Source organism: Phalacrocorax carbo, chromosome 15 (genome assembly GCF_963921805.1).
Source record: "Phalacrocorax carbo chromosome 15, bPhaCar2.1, whole genome shotgun sequence".
Lineage (NCBI taxonomy): Eukaryota > Metazoa > Chordata > Aves > Suliformes > Phalacrocoracidae > Phalacrocorax > Phalacrocorax carbo.
Window position 1 is genome coordinate 12,748,212 of NC_087527.1, and position 17,033 is coordinate 12,765,244.

Below are 17,033 nucleotides of genomic sequence, written 5' to 3' on the forward strand. Positions count from 1 at the left end.
ATTCACAGTTTGAGCATGGAAAGGCTCAGTGAGGCAAAATCCAGAACTGCCAGTAAGCTTTCTTGTCAGCTTAAATCTTGCCAGTAGGAAAAGCTGACAATATAAAATATCTTGTAATTAGCTATGCCTGCAAGGAGCGGCTTTGCTGGTGCAGAAACTCTGTTAATTAACACAATGATGATAGGGGTAATTTTAGCAACTGATTTAGTAGTAGATGAAGGAAAGAATTGGGAGCATGTTTGACAAATGAACTGATTTGAATCTGCATGAATTAGCATGAATACACAGATTAAAAAAAAATACCTTCATAAAAGCCATCTTCATCCATATCTCCATACACATAAAGGTACTTTCCTGCCGTAAGGGGGAGCTCTGCTTCTGGATTTTCATTTGGTCCATCAAAAGGGTTGTAACTGCAATGGAGCACAGATGGAAAACATGTGTTCACTTACAGCCCCCACACAACAGAATACCTATCAGAAAAAGGTGTACAGTTCTAAGGCTGCAGAGGAAGATAATTCCACAGTACAGCCTTTTCGCTTACCTTCTGAAACATGTATTCTGAGTGGAGGCTAAGTGAGTTTGTTGTCATGAACTGTATCACCAACAGATTGCTGTGAAATGCAACCTGTTTGCTTAAGCACTATACACTTAAAACCACATCATTTTCTGTAGAATTTACACATTTCTCACTTAGAGTGTATGCACTCTTTGAATACACTGGCCAAAACCTTCTTCATTTTTTCAAGTCAATTCAAGAAAACTCACTTGCAGGGGTCTCTTCCAGTCCCCATATTCCATTTATTTTATATGGGAGTTTTTTACACAAGTTTATTAACTTCAACAGAGACAAGTTAAATAAAGACAAAAACAGTAAGTTATAGCTAAAACAAGCTACTTGTAGACAAAAACTTCTTCTAAAGTATTTAAATCCATCTCTGTCCTGAAATAAATTGTTAGCCACAGATATTTTTATCATGATAGTACTTCATATCTGAAATTTTAACGTGCAGAGATATGAGGATTTCTTGCACTGATGCAGAAATTTATAAGAACAGATTGAGATATCCTCTGTAAAGTAGGAGGTACACATTCTCATCCCATTTAGACATTGAAGGCTAGAAATACAGTGGTAGGTAAAAGATCTATGCCACGTCAAACTTTCTCTGACAATTAAAGCTCTTGGAAATGGCACTATTTTGCAGCCAGTGTGAACAGGAGAGGAGTCTGCTATCTATAACATTGGTTCCAGGTAATAATTCAGTGCATGAATAAAAGTGAAGCAAAACCAAATGTTGAATATTGCAAATACATATTATATATGGAATGAGCTGGTTTCATTACCTATAACGGGCAATGCAAAGATGGACTTTCCCAGAATATCTCTGCTTTGAGGTATTGGAATTCTGATCATTATCCATCTGTAGAGGAAAAACAAAAAGACAATGTGATTTCAAGAAGGTGCATGCACTGTTTTCCTGATAGGTGATATAAATCAGACGGCAAACATGCATCATTTAAAAAATAAAAAACCACATTAAATTCTAACATGGAACGAAACTGGTTAATTTTACTTAGAAGGGCTTAGGCTAAAAAGAATTGCAATTCAGGTTCTAACAGGGCAAAGAAACTGAGTTAATTCCTTGACTTCTTGCTAGAGATTCAGATCACTTGTCTGAGCCTGGATGTTGGTTGTCCTCAAAAGCTTCCAAAATTGCGACAGCACCAGTAGATTGGTGTTTTGTCATTTGGTCAGTGGAGATGACTGAAGGAGATGTACTGACCACACCGTTCCCTTTCATGCTGCGGAGTAAAGAAATAGTCACGACTTAACTATACCAGTCCCACTGACCACCTCACTCTCCTGACTAAGCTTTTACTAGTCTTTGTTAAAGTACAGTAAACTCAGTTACTCCAGGACGACCTGTTGTAAGTGGTATGCCTAGTGTTTCTGGGCATAGTACAGCTATACGATCACACAGACAACCTAGAGTGATACCCTAATATTTTAACCAGAAAACAACAGTAGAAACTTGATACCAGTGACTAAGTACTTAAATGATGAGTTTAGAGCTGGTGCAAGCGTCAACTTCCAAACACTTGGAAACAATGAGTACCTCATAAAAATACCCCCTTACCAATCCAATGCACAGCAGCAGCATCTGTTGAATTCCACCCTTTCCACTAACTGAAAGAAATAATATATTTCCTCTGAATCATATTTAATTCAATTCTGCAAAGTCATGCATTTATTCCATTACAAATCTGGTCTACAAAACCTTGAGATTAAATTGTGGTGCTAAATCAACACAGACTCCACCTATTTTAGCTCTATGCTAGGAATGCCACTGGTGAAATAGTAATTCTTTCTGTTAGACTTTGAAGTGAGAGACACACTTCTTTCCTCCACATATTTTACACTACGCTGTGAACACTTTTAGGAAGAATTAACAACTTTACACCTGAGCTTGAGAGGATTTAATTAAGGCAGAAATACTAGGTTTAAGAGTGGGATCAAATAAGGTAAGTTGTCCAAAAATTGACCAAAATTTTACAGTCTGGACAGAGTGAATATAGAACTGAAACTTTCTGGTCTAAACTGGTCCCTGCTTAGTTCCCAGTATGGAATAAAATATTGGATCAAGTCACTTTTTCTCTGAATTAGCTCTTAAGAGGTAGGTTAGCTTGTTGGGTTAACACTACTCAGGCTATTCTGCCAACACTCCACTTCCAGTGAGGAAGACAGTAATAATCAGCTAACAGGTATTCTCCCCTGTGCAGCATTCGGGGATGCAGGCAAATTTTCAGGGGTATCCTCCTGATACCTTTTTACAGGCATGTCACAAAGCTCATAACTAACCCAGTAATGCTCATTCTAGAAGACTTTGTTGCTAGTAACAATCACGGAAGTTGCAGATATATTTTTGCAGAGTATAATTTTTCTTTAATTTCAGATCTCAGCATTATGCTCCATTTTTAGATTTTATTCATACATTCTCCCCCTGGCTCTGGATACCTCTAAAAGAGAATGGAGCTTAATTTCTGTGAGCTTGCATAATGTAAGGACGTATCACATAATTACACTCTAGAAGGCACAAAATGAACAATTCTGCAAAAGAGGGCTTGACATTCTCAGTGAGAGATAACTCAAAAATAATAGAAAAAGAGAATTAGATTTGACGTGCACTTCTTCTGTTCCTTGCTGTTAGTTCTGCTTCCCTAAGTCTCATTGCTAAGCTGCTTTTTCTGGTTTGACTACTTCGGGCTGCTTTTTCTGTGGCCTCCTCAAAAAGCAGTGAATGTTCCTGCTTTTCAGTAATGTTGCTACATATAAATATGCACATCTATTTATTTGTGGATAATCATTAGATATGCCCATGGAATTCCTACTGTACAAGAATCTAGTATTTTGTTGAATATCCTACACCATACTCAGGCTTGTGACCCATTTAAAAACATGTTGATTCTATCAACTTTCACAGGTTCAGTAGCAATAAATATAAAATAGATATAAAATATGCACACAGTTTCAATTTATTTACTTCTGTAAAGATGAAGAATGGGATTCAGGACTGTAAGGTGAGGGGTAAAATGTAAAGATCGTTTCCTCACAGCTGTTTGTCCATCTAAAACAGACTTACAGTACTTAATAATTTTCTATAATATTTTAATAATACCCTTCTGTAAGGTTTTCAAAATGTGTCCTATACCTCCTCATATTTAACATCTGTCCTAAATATGAACAACCAGCTTGCTGTGGTACCTCTGTAAAGCTCTTCTGAGCTTCCCATTGGCTTTCTACTAGAATTCTACTGAAAACCAGAAAACCTTTTTAAGACAGGAAGAACAGAACCTTTCAAAAGTACACTTAAATACCAGCTGTAAAGTTGAATGGTGGAAGGGTTTAGTGACAACATCCTGCAACTTTCACTTCCAGGTTACAGGCTCAAAATCCATTTAGGAGAGTGTGCTGGAAACTGCTGTTAGCGGGTGGCATCCGCCAAGTTGTAGGGGTAAGATTCACATGTCATGAGAATCAGGCAAAGGACAGGTCCTGCAGAATGAGCTACCCCTCTGTCAGAGCGTATCTGCCTGGCCAGAGCACTGCATGGAATTTCTCTTCCATTTGCCCAGGCTGTATCAAAGTCACACCTTTTGGTAGATATAATATAATAACAATAATAATAACAATAATAACAATAATAACAACAACAATAAAAAAATAATTAATATATATATAATAAAATAATAACATAGACGTATGCCAAAGCAGACACAGACAGAAATGCTGACTTACACTTCTTATGCACAGAAGTAGTACAACATTCTGAATGCACCAGTGAACGCTGAGGCTTTCACAGAAGCTTGAGATTCTCACACACCCCTTTTTTATGCTGTGTAACTAGGATACCAGCTGAGACTTCTTTGAAAATATCAGTTAAATTCCCACTGGTCATATCCCAAGTTATCTCAGAAAATTAGAACATTCATGTCTTGGCTTTTAAACAGCAGGTGGATCAACCTGCATCGGTCCCCTGGAGAAGAGAGGTATTGGCTCCATAACATACATTTTCAGTAACAAATTTAAAAAGACTCACGTCTGAATCAAATCTGCATCTTGGGGTACCAGATCTTGACTTGGACAGGAATGTAGGTTTGACAGACAATTGTTCCGGTTTGTCTCCAGATATCTGAAGGGGTCGTATAAACTCTGAAATCACACAACGACTTCCAGAAGGACTTTCATGACCTGGCAGTGAACAAAACACGTGAGAATAAGTAATAGTTCTCCAGCAGAAACACTGCCAAATAATAAGCAACAGTGAGTTCCTTTCTCCTCCTGTTAGCAATCATTCTAGAAAAAGACTAAGGTAGATGGACTACGGAGCATAAAAGTAGCCAAGCCTACTAGTTTCCAGCCCTTTGGTAAATTACATAAGTCAGCAATATGTAATGGTACATAATGTAGAAAGTGAAGGTATTTTAACTCAAAAAAATCAAAGTTAAAGTTTCCCCTAATGAAAAAAATCCACCTTTGTTCTGAGCGTCTTGGTATCTTTGGACAAGTTATCTGACACGCTGCTTAACACGCCCAGCACTAAAAAGCTGCTGCTGGAACCCTTCTATTCCTTTCAGGGACTCTATCATATACTGGAAAGTAGAACTAAGTCATGCATTTATCTTTTAAGAAAGCGATTGAAATGCTAATGATTTAGTTAGCAGGATATTCATTTTGAAATGAAGGGAAGTGGTTTGGCTTTTTGCAGGGCAGTAAGTTCCAAGATTCTTATTTGTTAAGAGCTCCCCGTTAACACCAGTACTAAAACACCTAATTTGATCATCGTGCCATCTCTCCAGTTTCTAAAAACTGGAAGACATAGACTATGAAAAAGGAAAAGTCTCCAGAAATACTTTTTGAATGTTTTTATTGTGCTTTTTTAAAGCACTGAAAAATAAAAAGGAAAAGACAGTTTATACTGCACTTTTAAAGGACCTAAGGAGTCAGCCTTACAAGAGACTGAGCACTCCTATCTCCTATTTATTTAAGTGAAAACAAGGCCTAATGGTGAGGGGAGACAAGTAAAAATAACAACTTCATCAAGATTGCAAGCGGACTAATAGAGTGTAATATAAAATACTTCTACATTTTTTCCCCTTTTACTGTTAGTTTAGTCCCCAAACCACATGAAACCAAGCAGGAAATTGTAAACTGAGCCTAATTATACTTGCAGCATCAGCAGAAGCTACAGCAAAGCACAGAGTCTAGGGCATTGCTGACACAGTCAGATATCCACAGCACCTTCTCCTTTCTCTCTCTCCCATTAATGTAATGAGCCTATACTCTAATTTTTCAGACCCTGGATATGTGTAGGTTCAGCATTTCCTCTCCAGTTCTGCCAGAAGTCGGACAGCAACGTTTTGCTACTGAATTGCAAGCTTCCCAGACACACGTCACCAGGAATTATCAGTGGAACCTCTTTATTCATATTGCAGAGGAGAATAAGCTCCAAAACGTATCATCAGAGGGTTTTTCTGATGTGCTCCTTAGTCCAATATGATTAATTTTCTCTGTAACACTGTAATTTACAGAGGACAGCTTAAGCACATTGACAGCAGGGAAATATACAAGTCATCACACAAAAGATTAATTACAAGCAGCCTCCTTACAGCAATCCCCAGGCTGGAAAAGGGCACATTTTTTATTCTTGGAACCTTTCTCACATATATAACAGAAAAGTCATCCCTGTTCAGAAACCTTTAGCCAATTTAGCTCCTTCTGTTTGCTGTTAATGTGCTTGCCATATCAGCCTGTCAGCGCCAAGCCTATAAATAATTGGTCCAACTGTGATTATTCATTCAAAGAAAACTGCTGTTTGGTCTCATACCTCCTGCATTTTTCAGGCTTTGTTACTAAATTAGTTCCACTGTATACAAAATGCAGAGAAAGATTCTTGGATAATACAGCCCTTGCTTTGCATATATACAGGGTGATAACCAGGGTAGGAGCACACATTACCAAGAACTCCAGGAATATCAAGACGCTGGAAGGTATGTAACTGTCTTATTTTTTTCCACTTGGAAAACAAGGTACATAAAATTTACCTTGAGTCCTTAATATATAGGAGAGAAAACTGTGTGGTAGTTGTCATTGTGCCATGCAACTGGACACAGCTATGGCTCCAGATGGTGCTCATAACCAGATGCAGCCTACTGAGATACCTCACTTCCCATCACAGTAATTCTCTACCCATATCCATCAATGTATGTCGAAAAACAGCCTCTGCCCCAAATCTAGCTATGCAAAATGGATCTGTCTTCCTAACTGAACTTACTGCTGCCTTCAGTGTCCCCTGTTTCTCTGTTCGTTTGGCTACTTGTGCAACGTAACATCTCCCTGCTCAATAAAATCTGCACTGGGTGCCATCAATTCCTGCCTCTTTATGAAAAAGTGTGAGATGTAACAGAAGCTGATTGTCTAAGGCTCTTTCCCATGCTGTGGGACTGCTTTAAAAATTACTGCATTTTCAAGGTATTCTAGTATCTGCAATAAATTGGGAAAAAAGGGTTTTCAGGCAAGCTATATCATCCATTAGCAGTTAGTTCCTGTGTATTTGGTACAAGAGACTTTTTTAAAAGGTCACCAGATGCTTAAATAATGTATGTAAATTCATGCTGATTCTATGTATGCAGAGCCACTGTTGGATTAATAAAAATAAACACAAGCATCATCAAGCAATGCCTCTGCAAAAAAAGCAAAACTGAGGTTCACTGTGCATGAACCACACTCCTCCTGAAACCTCCTGTATCTCTGTCATCTCCTGGTCATTTCTATCGAGGGGGTCTACTTGTGCAGACTGTGAACACATGAGTACAGGCAAAAATGGCTGTATTTAAAAACTGGCCTAACTTTACCTCCAGAATAAGAAACGGTGTCAAACTAGGTTCTCTTGTTCATCCAAGGCAATTTCACCGATGTCCCTGTGCTTGAACAACAGAATGTGGGGGAATCATACCTATAAAGACTGTTTTAAAACTTGTTAACTCACTGGAACCTAAGGGAAAAAAATGTACCTTTCCTTTTATATTTGCACTCTGGAAAAACACTAAGAACTAAATGCAAAAAATACAAGAAAGGTCAGTTCTAAGAACATGCCCCAGCTTCTAGAAATGTCTCCTCTTTTCTCTAAATACTAGAGAAGAACCCTATAAAGCCACAGGGTTTTTCTGGAAAGTCTTGTAAAATCCATATACCCTCAAAACAGCCTTTACTTTCCCATTGCTGGCCAGTATCTGTTAAGGAAGTCTGAAGAACACCCTTACAAGGAAAGAGGCAAGGAAGAGCACCAGACTTAATTTAAATGTCTCGGCAGAATTAAAGCTGGCCATGCTTGTAGTACAATTAGACTCTCCATTTTATTTATTGGAACTGCTGATTCATTATGGACTACCTAAATTATCCAGAAAGGCCATTTAAATGAGCCTTTTATCTAATGAATAATAAATCTTAAGGTTTCTGTATCTGATTGTGACATTATTATGTCTTTAGAGTGAACTTTTTACAGTCTAATCCATTCTGGCTAGGTTTATTTCATTTCCTGATACATTCAAACATCGCCAATTAAGGCAAAGCAGCTGGTCATAAACTGATCTCATTTCCGTCATTTGCTTTGCTTTGAAAGCTGTCCTTGTGTTCCCTCTTGTGTTCTTTCTTCCTCACACATAATAAAAATAATTACACTTCTGGTTTGAAGAACTTGCTGTAGCATTACCATCATTATTGTGAAATGGCTGATTTAAATAATTAGAAATCCTGCCCACTTGCTTAAACATTACTTTATTGTTATCAGTGCATTCATACTGAGAATGAATATTGTCCAAGGATTTCTGATGTTTATACATCAGTGCTGCAGGCCCTGAATTCTAAGTCGCATAAAAATCAATAGGTTATGAGAAAAGGTTTACAGAGCAAGGCCCTTAAATGACTTCAGTACAGACCTCGCTGTGTTTTCTCTGTTTTTAATCAAGGAGTTCTTGGAAGATTTCTGTTTGTTATGTTTGGTTTTTTTTTAAACCTGTTTCCATTAGTATTTCAAGAATAAATATAAGTTAGTTTCGAGAGTTTGACTGAGGACCTCAAAAAGTTTATTTGATTTTTATTTGAGGATTGGGGCCCATTTAGATCAGTTCCATAGGTACAGACTGGACCTTCACTAGCTGCCTACAGGACATTTCATGACCTAATTACCTTTCCTTTAAAATTAACTGTTGCTTTGAAAATCCTATCCCTAGAGATATGAGGAGCTAATCCTGTTGATATTAAGACAATTTCCACTAAATTCTTACAGCTATCAGGTAATGTATTCTGAATTCTCCATTTAGTGCACCTTTAAATCCACTGGACTCGCAGCTCCAGAAAAGCCGATAAACTAATATACACCCCATTTGGCAAGACTGCAAACAGCTCAAATTTTGTGTTCAAAAATCCAAGGCATACAAAGTACAAAGTTACTGAAGTGAAATGAAAGAAGGATGTCACCTTGGTTCCTTTTGACTTGGTTTCACATTGAGTTTAGCACCCTTCACTGAAAATAACTGCTCAGCTGTAACGATAGGGAAATGATTTGTGATTTCTAGGCCCTATGCCTCAGAATTTTTCTAGAAGCTTAGGAAGATGAAATGAAAAAAAAAAAGTCACGACTATTTAATTTCTCCAGTTCCTCTTCACACTTATTTTAAACCAACTTTGGGGGAATTTGTAAGTAATGGAAATTACCTGACAAGTCTTCCTTTGCAGACCAAGTAGTTGAAGTCATTCTAGCATGGGTGATACCGAGCTGGTGAGCACACTCCTCAGCCTGGATAACTAGGTAGTTATAATATACAATCTAGCATACGATTTATATGCAAGTTACTTTCAAGTGTCCTCAGGTAACCTCTTGCCTTGATCTTTTAAATTTTCTTATGATAATGAATCATTAACAAAGTTGTGCATTTAGGAGGAGCAGTTGCCTCTGGCAACAGGAGATGACCTGGCAAAAGTTCAACACAGATTTTGGAAAAACACATACTGTGTGGAAGGTACTAGGCACTATAAGAACACCTATACAGATGTAAACTATTTGTTTTTTGTTTATTTTACATTCTACATTTCTTCTGTGACTTTTCTGTTTCTACAACACCTGGCAGTTACATGTTCAAATGCTATTTGAAACACAGTCAAAAATTTAAACATACCTTTGCACAGTGCAGTAAGCAACTGTAGATATTACCCCTCTTCAGGTGTGATAAAATATATCCCATGAAATACCTTTCCAACCAAAATCACTTTGTGACAGAATTTGTGTTTTTGTAGACAGTGTTTGCTTCCATTTTTCTTAATATTTTACTTTCGAGTTTTTACGAAGTGCATATTTTCCGTTGAACACATGCAACTAAATCAAAAATATTTTCATGTTTTTCAAAACACTCCATGCAGTTTTGAACTGCTACTTCAACCAGATAGCAGACCAGCTCCAGTCCATGAAACAGTGAAGGTTTTACAGCAAAGCCTGTATATGTAGACAGTCTGTCTTCTTCCAACAGAAGTAGATATTTAGATAAGGAAGACATCATTTTAACACTAAACAGGTTTCTTATCACTACAGCCAACAACAATTAGAGAGAATTCTGCTCACAGCAGTGCCTGAATGACACTGGAACAACCTCAGTGAAGGCTTAAGAGATAATCTGAAATTTCAACAAGTCACCAAACAGGAACAGGAGCAAATCCTACCCTCTGTTTGTGCAGTCACACTCTACTTACATCATTGAGCTGCATCTTAAAACCTACAGGGCAGAACAGAGACCTACAAATAAAAAGCTGGTCCTTACCTTTGCCTATAGAAGTGGCTATTCCATTCATTAACTGGGACAGAGATTTACCAGGAGAACCAGGGATATCTGAGGATGCCACCGAGTTACTGCTCAGGAGATCAATCTTTCCCGCTTGCTGTCGAAACTTCTCCAGTTCTCTGGACAAGAGGTTAAATTGTTCGCTCTGTGTCCGACATTTCTCCTCTAGCTCTCGGACCTTGGCCTGCACAAGCAAGACATAACACAGACATTAAACTGAGATCAGAGCAAGCTACAACTGTGTTAGGTTTTCCTTAAGTACCAGGAAGCCAGGATAGGCAAACTATTTGGGATAAACAGGCCCACAGTCACACCTTTCTCCCCTTAAATTCTCACCCAGATTTAGAACAAAAGTTTTTAGTAGCCCTGTAATACTGAGCTAAGTACTCCTTTCATCCCCGGTTTCCAGAATGGAAAACCCTCCTCATAATTTTTGGCAGTGCTAAAAAAATCACTGCCAAGAACACTTGCAAACAGGATCCTACAGCTTTGTGACTTCTAGACACATCTGAATGTCACTTTTGTACGCTTTTCCAACTTCATCTAAAACTCTGGCTTATTTCTGAGGTTTGCCCATCCTCAGCTATTAAGCTGAAGCCTCCTGAATTGTTACATTAACACTGATGTATTAAAAAACACCACCAAAAAAAATCCCCACCGTGGTTCATGCAGAATATGGACCCATCTAGTGGCTCAATTCCCTTTCAAAAATAATGCTCCTCACTATAGGTGCCAAACCACACAGAAATCAGCCATACACCAGCCAAGAGGAGATTGTTTGTAAGCTTGTGAAAAGTACCAAAATGGCCTTGCTGGCAAACATTTTTGTTTTAGTTTTGAGGTGTCAGGCTTCAACAAAACAGAACTTAAAAGACAAGCTTCCATGGTGACTTGGGAACTTTGCCTACATATGGTTTATGAATTCCTGATGTGAAAAAAATGGATGAGGTGATGGAAAGGAAAGATTCCCTGAATGACAGAAATGACAGAGGGCACATGAATTCAGGATTTCTCCTACAACTTCTGCAACTCAAAAAATATATGAGAGTAGTGAAGACACTAAAGCATGAAAAACCCCTCTTATTCAAATCTGTACATTCACTGTACCGGCTAAATTAAGGATGTAATAATGTTTTCAATATAATGCATTTAATTTTTAATCTGCATTTATAAACAGCCCATATATCGCTTTCATATACTGTCATATGTTCCTGAAGAGAACAATCTAGAGTGCACAAAGAGTTAGGAAAGAGCATATTAACACCTGTTGCAAAAACTGAAGAATCAGCAAAGCTCCTGAGAATTTCATTTGTGAGGTCTGATTTTCACCTAGGGGCAACAGTTGGTCTGTACTCTGGAAATGGGGCAGAGAAAGGCTGCCGTTTGAGGCCCAGGGAACACTTGTGTCTCGTGCTGTGACCCAAACGCTGCAAGCAGAAGTAGCTCAGCTGAGGCAGTAATAGGCTGTTATATGAAAAGCTAATGCATTATAAACCCCTTTATAGGGGGTTTTGCCTAGTTAAACAACTGTACTAACAAACAAAGTCTGGATATCAGCTAAATTCATTCAACTGTACCGAAGGTTTCTTCTTCTTGAAAGAGAAAAATGTTCTCAGTTCATAGAAGAAAAACTGCACATATTACATATCAAGAAAATGACATAAATTAAGTACCGCCTATGCAAAGGTCTTAGCACATCTAAAGATAAACAAAACACTCAGATCCCCCAGATCACCACAAAAATCCAAATTTCCTACTACAGAAGGTGGTACTGTTTGATCCTTTTTTTGTAACATATAGATCTTTAAAGCTGCAGTGAGTTTTGAGGATATAATTTCTTTGTATTCATAAAACACAAATTAATTTAGTTCTGCTAAAGGAGTCTCAGGGTATCTATCTGACTGATTATGAAACAGAAAACAATAAGACACAGAGACATTGTGGGAGTTTTACACAAACATTAAACAATTTGATTCTTGGTTTTGTCTTTCATCTTTTCATTGTGGTTTTGAGCAACCAGAATGTGAGCCTTTGCTACTCATTACTTTGCTGCATGAGTAAGGCATCTATGTACAATTTTAAAAAGCATTGAACAAACAAAGTAGTAAAGTGGTTTGGGTTTTTAGATCCCCTCTTTCCAATGGAAGGTTTAAGGATGAGCTATTCAACTCTCTAAGAATATATACTGACCTTTCCACATGCAGTTATGGAAACTCTAGCATAAAATAAAAAATAAAAACATCATCATCCAGAACCCAACAAGATGCTAAGACTGTCCTAAAATATATTTTTGAAAAAATGTTAATTTAATTTAATGTATTAGTATTATTTATTCATTTAAAACTTATTTGCATTTCAGTATATGCCTTCTTTGACTTTGCTTTCAAGTATCTAGAATCTTCATTTTCAAGTCATTCTCTCATGACAGTATGAAGCCTGGAAGAAAATGCCTTTACTACTTCTTTTTAATCAAGGTTATGAGTTAGAAGTGAGCACAAAGCCAGTACTATATAAAGAAAAAATTACCATAAGCTCCAAAATAGCACTAACAGGAGGCATCCCCATACCCACAGCTGTTTCTTGACTTCAGGCAGGTGCTTGGTTCGTTCTTAGCCAGCCAGACTCCCCTCACTGCAGGTGATCTGCATAGTCATGTACATCGCTGCAGCGAGGCATGTGCTTTCACTCTCAGAAGCACTGAATTTTTATTCCGTATCATGGTTCTGCCCATGTAGCCCACCCTAACATCGACGGCACCAAAGTGCCAGGCCTACCAGATCTCCTCAAAACTGGACCTGCCTTTAGCAGTGGTTGTATGACAAGACATTCTCTGCTGCAGATCCTATTGATGTATTGCACTGAGGACTTGCCAAGTTTCTCATCCAATACATAGTGCTATTTCTAAAACCTAAACAGCATCTTAAATTGAAAATGAAGTAGACTTCATCCATTACAAGACAGATACTCTTCACACCAGACAGATAAGCTGATGAGCAACTTTCCAGGTGGACAGGCTTGAATTCAGACTAGTAATTAGCTCACAGATTCTGCTACCATTTCATAGTTTATTTGTTTACATAGCAGCAATGGCTTTCAGTAGGTGGCTCAATAAATCAACCTCAGGTGAAAATGCCACGTAAGACTATCTTTGTGTTAATAAAGAGACAATCTGAATTCAGACAAAATCCACACAGTCAGAAAGCTACAGTCTTGAATAAACTACCGAACCATTGACACTGGGCATGCTTATAAGAAATTCACTTTCAAAAACAGGATCTGAGTTTTCATTAAATCATGCCTTATTTGAAGATTAATCACTTGTAGAAAAAAAATATCTGGTTTTGGTGATTTGGTATTAGGCCAAATAAATGCCAAGCATGCTTGCATAACAATGGTTCTAGCACATATCCCATGCAAGGTTAGGCAGGACTATCATACTTGTTTTAAAGGGAAAAGTGCAGGAGTCAGGACAGGGAAAGGAGAATTTATGCCCTAAAATACCTGCATGCTGTCCAAGGTGTTCTGGATGAAGTGCAAAGCAATAAATTCCAAACAAGACACAGTAAACAAAGATATGTGAAATAAACAAAGGAATAAAACCAGTTTTGAACACTTCTTTACATTTCAAAGCAAAATATGTTAGAACAGTTAACACGTGTAAAAACATGCATTAACGCAAACCACGCTATAGAATGTTTCAGAAATCAATACCACTGCTGGCCTTAAATGGCAAAAGGCAGATTAAATAAAGTGCTAAAAATTAATGGGTTTATGGCAATAAAAAGCAAAAGCTTAGGAAACCATGATGGGGTTATGCAAATCAGAGGTCACAGACAAATCAGCTAAAAAGGAATTTTGATTAGCTTGAGGGGGGTAAATAATCACTCGCCTGCTTTGTTCCTAATGAAGTTTTCCTGCATCATACACTTTGCACCAGGCATTACATAATTTAATCCTATGTTCTTAAAGGCAAAACAAACAATATATGTGATGATAATGAAAGCATATGAGTAAAACACTTTCTGGGGGAATATGAACTTTCATAGATATAAATAAACAATTTTTAATTTTTTTTAAAGATGATCAATGCACCACAAAAACCACCTTCCATCAATGCATGGCCAGTAAGTACACAGACAAGAACTACTGTGAGAAGGTAAAAAGACTAGATATTTCCGTCTGCTAAAAAGGGATTTCTGAGTAAAATGTCAACAACACGCTTGCTATAATTAATCTATGGTATCACATGTTCTTTCTGTTATGGACGGTATGGTAAGACTTAATAATCATTTAATGCCTTTTCCTCAGACAGAAAAATTTAGTTTGGTAGTTATCAGTGAGAACCTATTTTGCATGAAAAAATGAAGACCAAAAAAGAACAAAAGGAAATCTGTATGCAGTTAGCATGCTGTTTACTTGTCCATCTATCTCTTCTGACACTTTACCTTATCCAAGTACACCAAACAATATGATTTGAACTTACAGAACCTCTTGAGCCTAGTTTTGCAAAACTGGAGAGGAATTGTTTGCTTTAGGAACTTTCTTACAGGAGTTCTAATTTCTGCTATATGTTGCTGTCATTGGTCCTATCTTGCACAACATTGTGGGTCATCCTGCATTTCTAAACAGCAGACAGCAAAGGGAATAAAAGGCTTGTCAGCACCAGGCAGATAGTTCAGTGTATTCATTTATTTCAATTATCCTTTGATTTTTTTTGTGTTTTCATATGTAATTTAACAGTCCCAGTTTAAAATCTCTAAAAATTTCACTCCAGCCGAAGACAAAGAGGTTTTGCAAACCATGTCCTATTCCAACTCAAACTGACAGCAAAGCTCATGTTTTTTGAATGGGAGTAAGAATTTGCTCTTATTCTTCATGTCTCTTCTATATATGACACAAGCGATTCTGTATCCTTAGGCACAGAAGACTAAATTACTAGATTTTTCTTTAGGATTAATGACTTGAAGAAAGTTTTGAAATGTGATGTAAAGTCCATAAACAGAACTACTAATGAATTTACATGAAATGCCCCATGCCAAGGTCATAACCAAGCAATTGCTAAGGAAAATACTAAGATTTTATTGATGTATGTTTATGGATGATATTGCCTTTCTGGATGATGTCAGTATTTGTAGGTATTTAATGTCTTAAAAGTTAGTAAATCAGATCACCTTAATCATCTCTCAAAACTTAATTTATTTAACAGTGTTTACTTACTAAATCCAATAGTCACTGGCAAATTCTGAAAACATATCTCAGCATAGTTGGGAAACACTAAGAGAGGCCCCTGCTGGTGTTACGCAGCCATAGGATTAGAGGCAATGGACAGGGGTAGCATCCAGAGAAAAATTCTGACAAGACACAAGAATAATATTCTTCATAATGAAAGTGCTCAAAGCCTGGAAGAGGCTGCCCATGGAGGTTGTCATATCTCCATCCCAGAGATATTTAAAAATGGACTGGGCAAAGCCTCGGGCAGCCTACAGTAATTTTAAAGAGGGCCGTTCTTCGAGCAGGGAGTTAGGCTAGATAGCCAGAGGTCCCTACCAAACAGGACTATTCTTTTTCTAACTAAAAGTTTTAATATGTCCGGTGCCCTTGATTTTTGAATGCCCAGTGCAGACTGCTTTGAAAAGATCTAGTTTTCCAATAAAAAGAATTAAATGTTCTCTCTTTACCACATCCTTTGGAGACTTTTTGAAGTAGCCAAATTCTTTACTTGGGTTTAAAAGGTGTGGCACTTTAACACATTGCTCTGTGTTACTACACGGTATTTAATTAGGAACCTTAGGTAATCGATTGATATTCGCAGCTATATTTCCAGCCTAAATGATAATATTTCTTAAAAGTAATCACTTCCTTTCTATTTATCTGATAATATTTTACCAAAAAAAATTAAAAAGAGAGGTACTAAAATTTCCATTCCATACAAAGAGATATTGAGGTACACACATCACTTCCAACAGCTCAGCTTAATGCACTCCTCACTGACTTGTAATCGATAAAGGATGCAATTATATTTGAAGAGAAAAAACCCCTATTTGCCTACATATTACTTGAAACTTTCAAATGCGATGATACTATAAAGTTATCACATTCAGAATAGAACCTCCACAAGCAAAGGTAACACAAAGGATATCTTCTTACCTCTAGCAACTGCACTGCTCCTTCATGTTCCTTCTTAGCTTCAACCTGAGCCTTGTTTTCATAAAAAGGAAAGGAAAGGAAAAAAGAAAAATTAATTAGTTGTGCCACATATAGTACGCTTTAACCACATAAAGTGGCATACTGTGTCCTCAAATCCAAAGCCAATTACAGCCTTGAAGGGGTGGCTCTCTCAATATTACTATAGTGCTTTGGTTCCAAGCCACTGAAATAACTGCTTATTTTTAGGAGATTGAATCTCAGTGAAGCTTAATAGCATTGGTATTTTGTTGGAGCAAGAAAAGCACGCTCAACACACTGCAAGAACACGAGAAGTACAGCTGAAACCCTCTGAATTAAAACTGAAAAATGAGCTTGTTACTCTACATTGCAGGAGGTTCATAGTGTGGAAACCTACCGCACCAGCTAGGAGAAAGGAACACAAAATTAAGCTCATTCTTTACATGCAGCAACAGTATTTATCATCTAAGTAAATT

General features: G+C 37.4%; 1 protein-coding gene across 13 annotated transcripts in view; it reads right to left on the reverse strand.

Annotated features, from left to right (window-relative positions):
* Positions 1 to 17,033, reverse strand: part of RIMBP2 (RIMS binding protein 2) — a 158,582-nt gene that overhangs the window by 37,876 nt on the left and 103,673 nt on the right. For all 13 annotated transcript variants that reach the window (XR_010375313.1, XR_010375311.1, XR_010375312.1 and 10 more), the window contains 5 exons: positions 16,540 to 16,590; positions 10,372 to 10,576; positions 4,599 to 4,750; positions 1,345 to 1,421; positions 304 to 413 (listed from right to left, as the gene is read on the reverse strand). Coding sequence is in view for 10 of the 13 variants with exons in the window: in XM_064466415.1 (XP_064322485.1) it covers positions 304 to 413; positions 1,345 to 1,421; positions 4,599 to 4,750; positions 10,372 to 10,576; positions 16,540 to 16,590 (595 nt within the window). In the remaining 3 variants the exon portion in view is untranslated. The remainder of the gene's footprint in view (positions 1 to 303; positions 414 to 1,344; positions 1,422 to 4,598; positions 4,751 to 10,371; positions 10,577 to 16,539; positions 16,591 to 17,033) is intronic.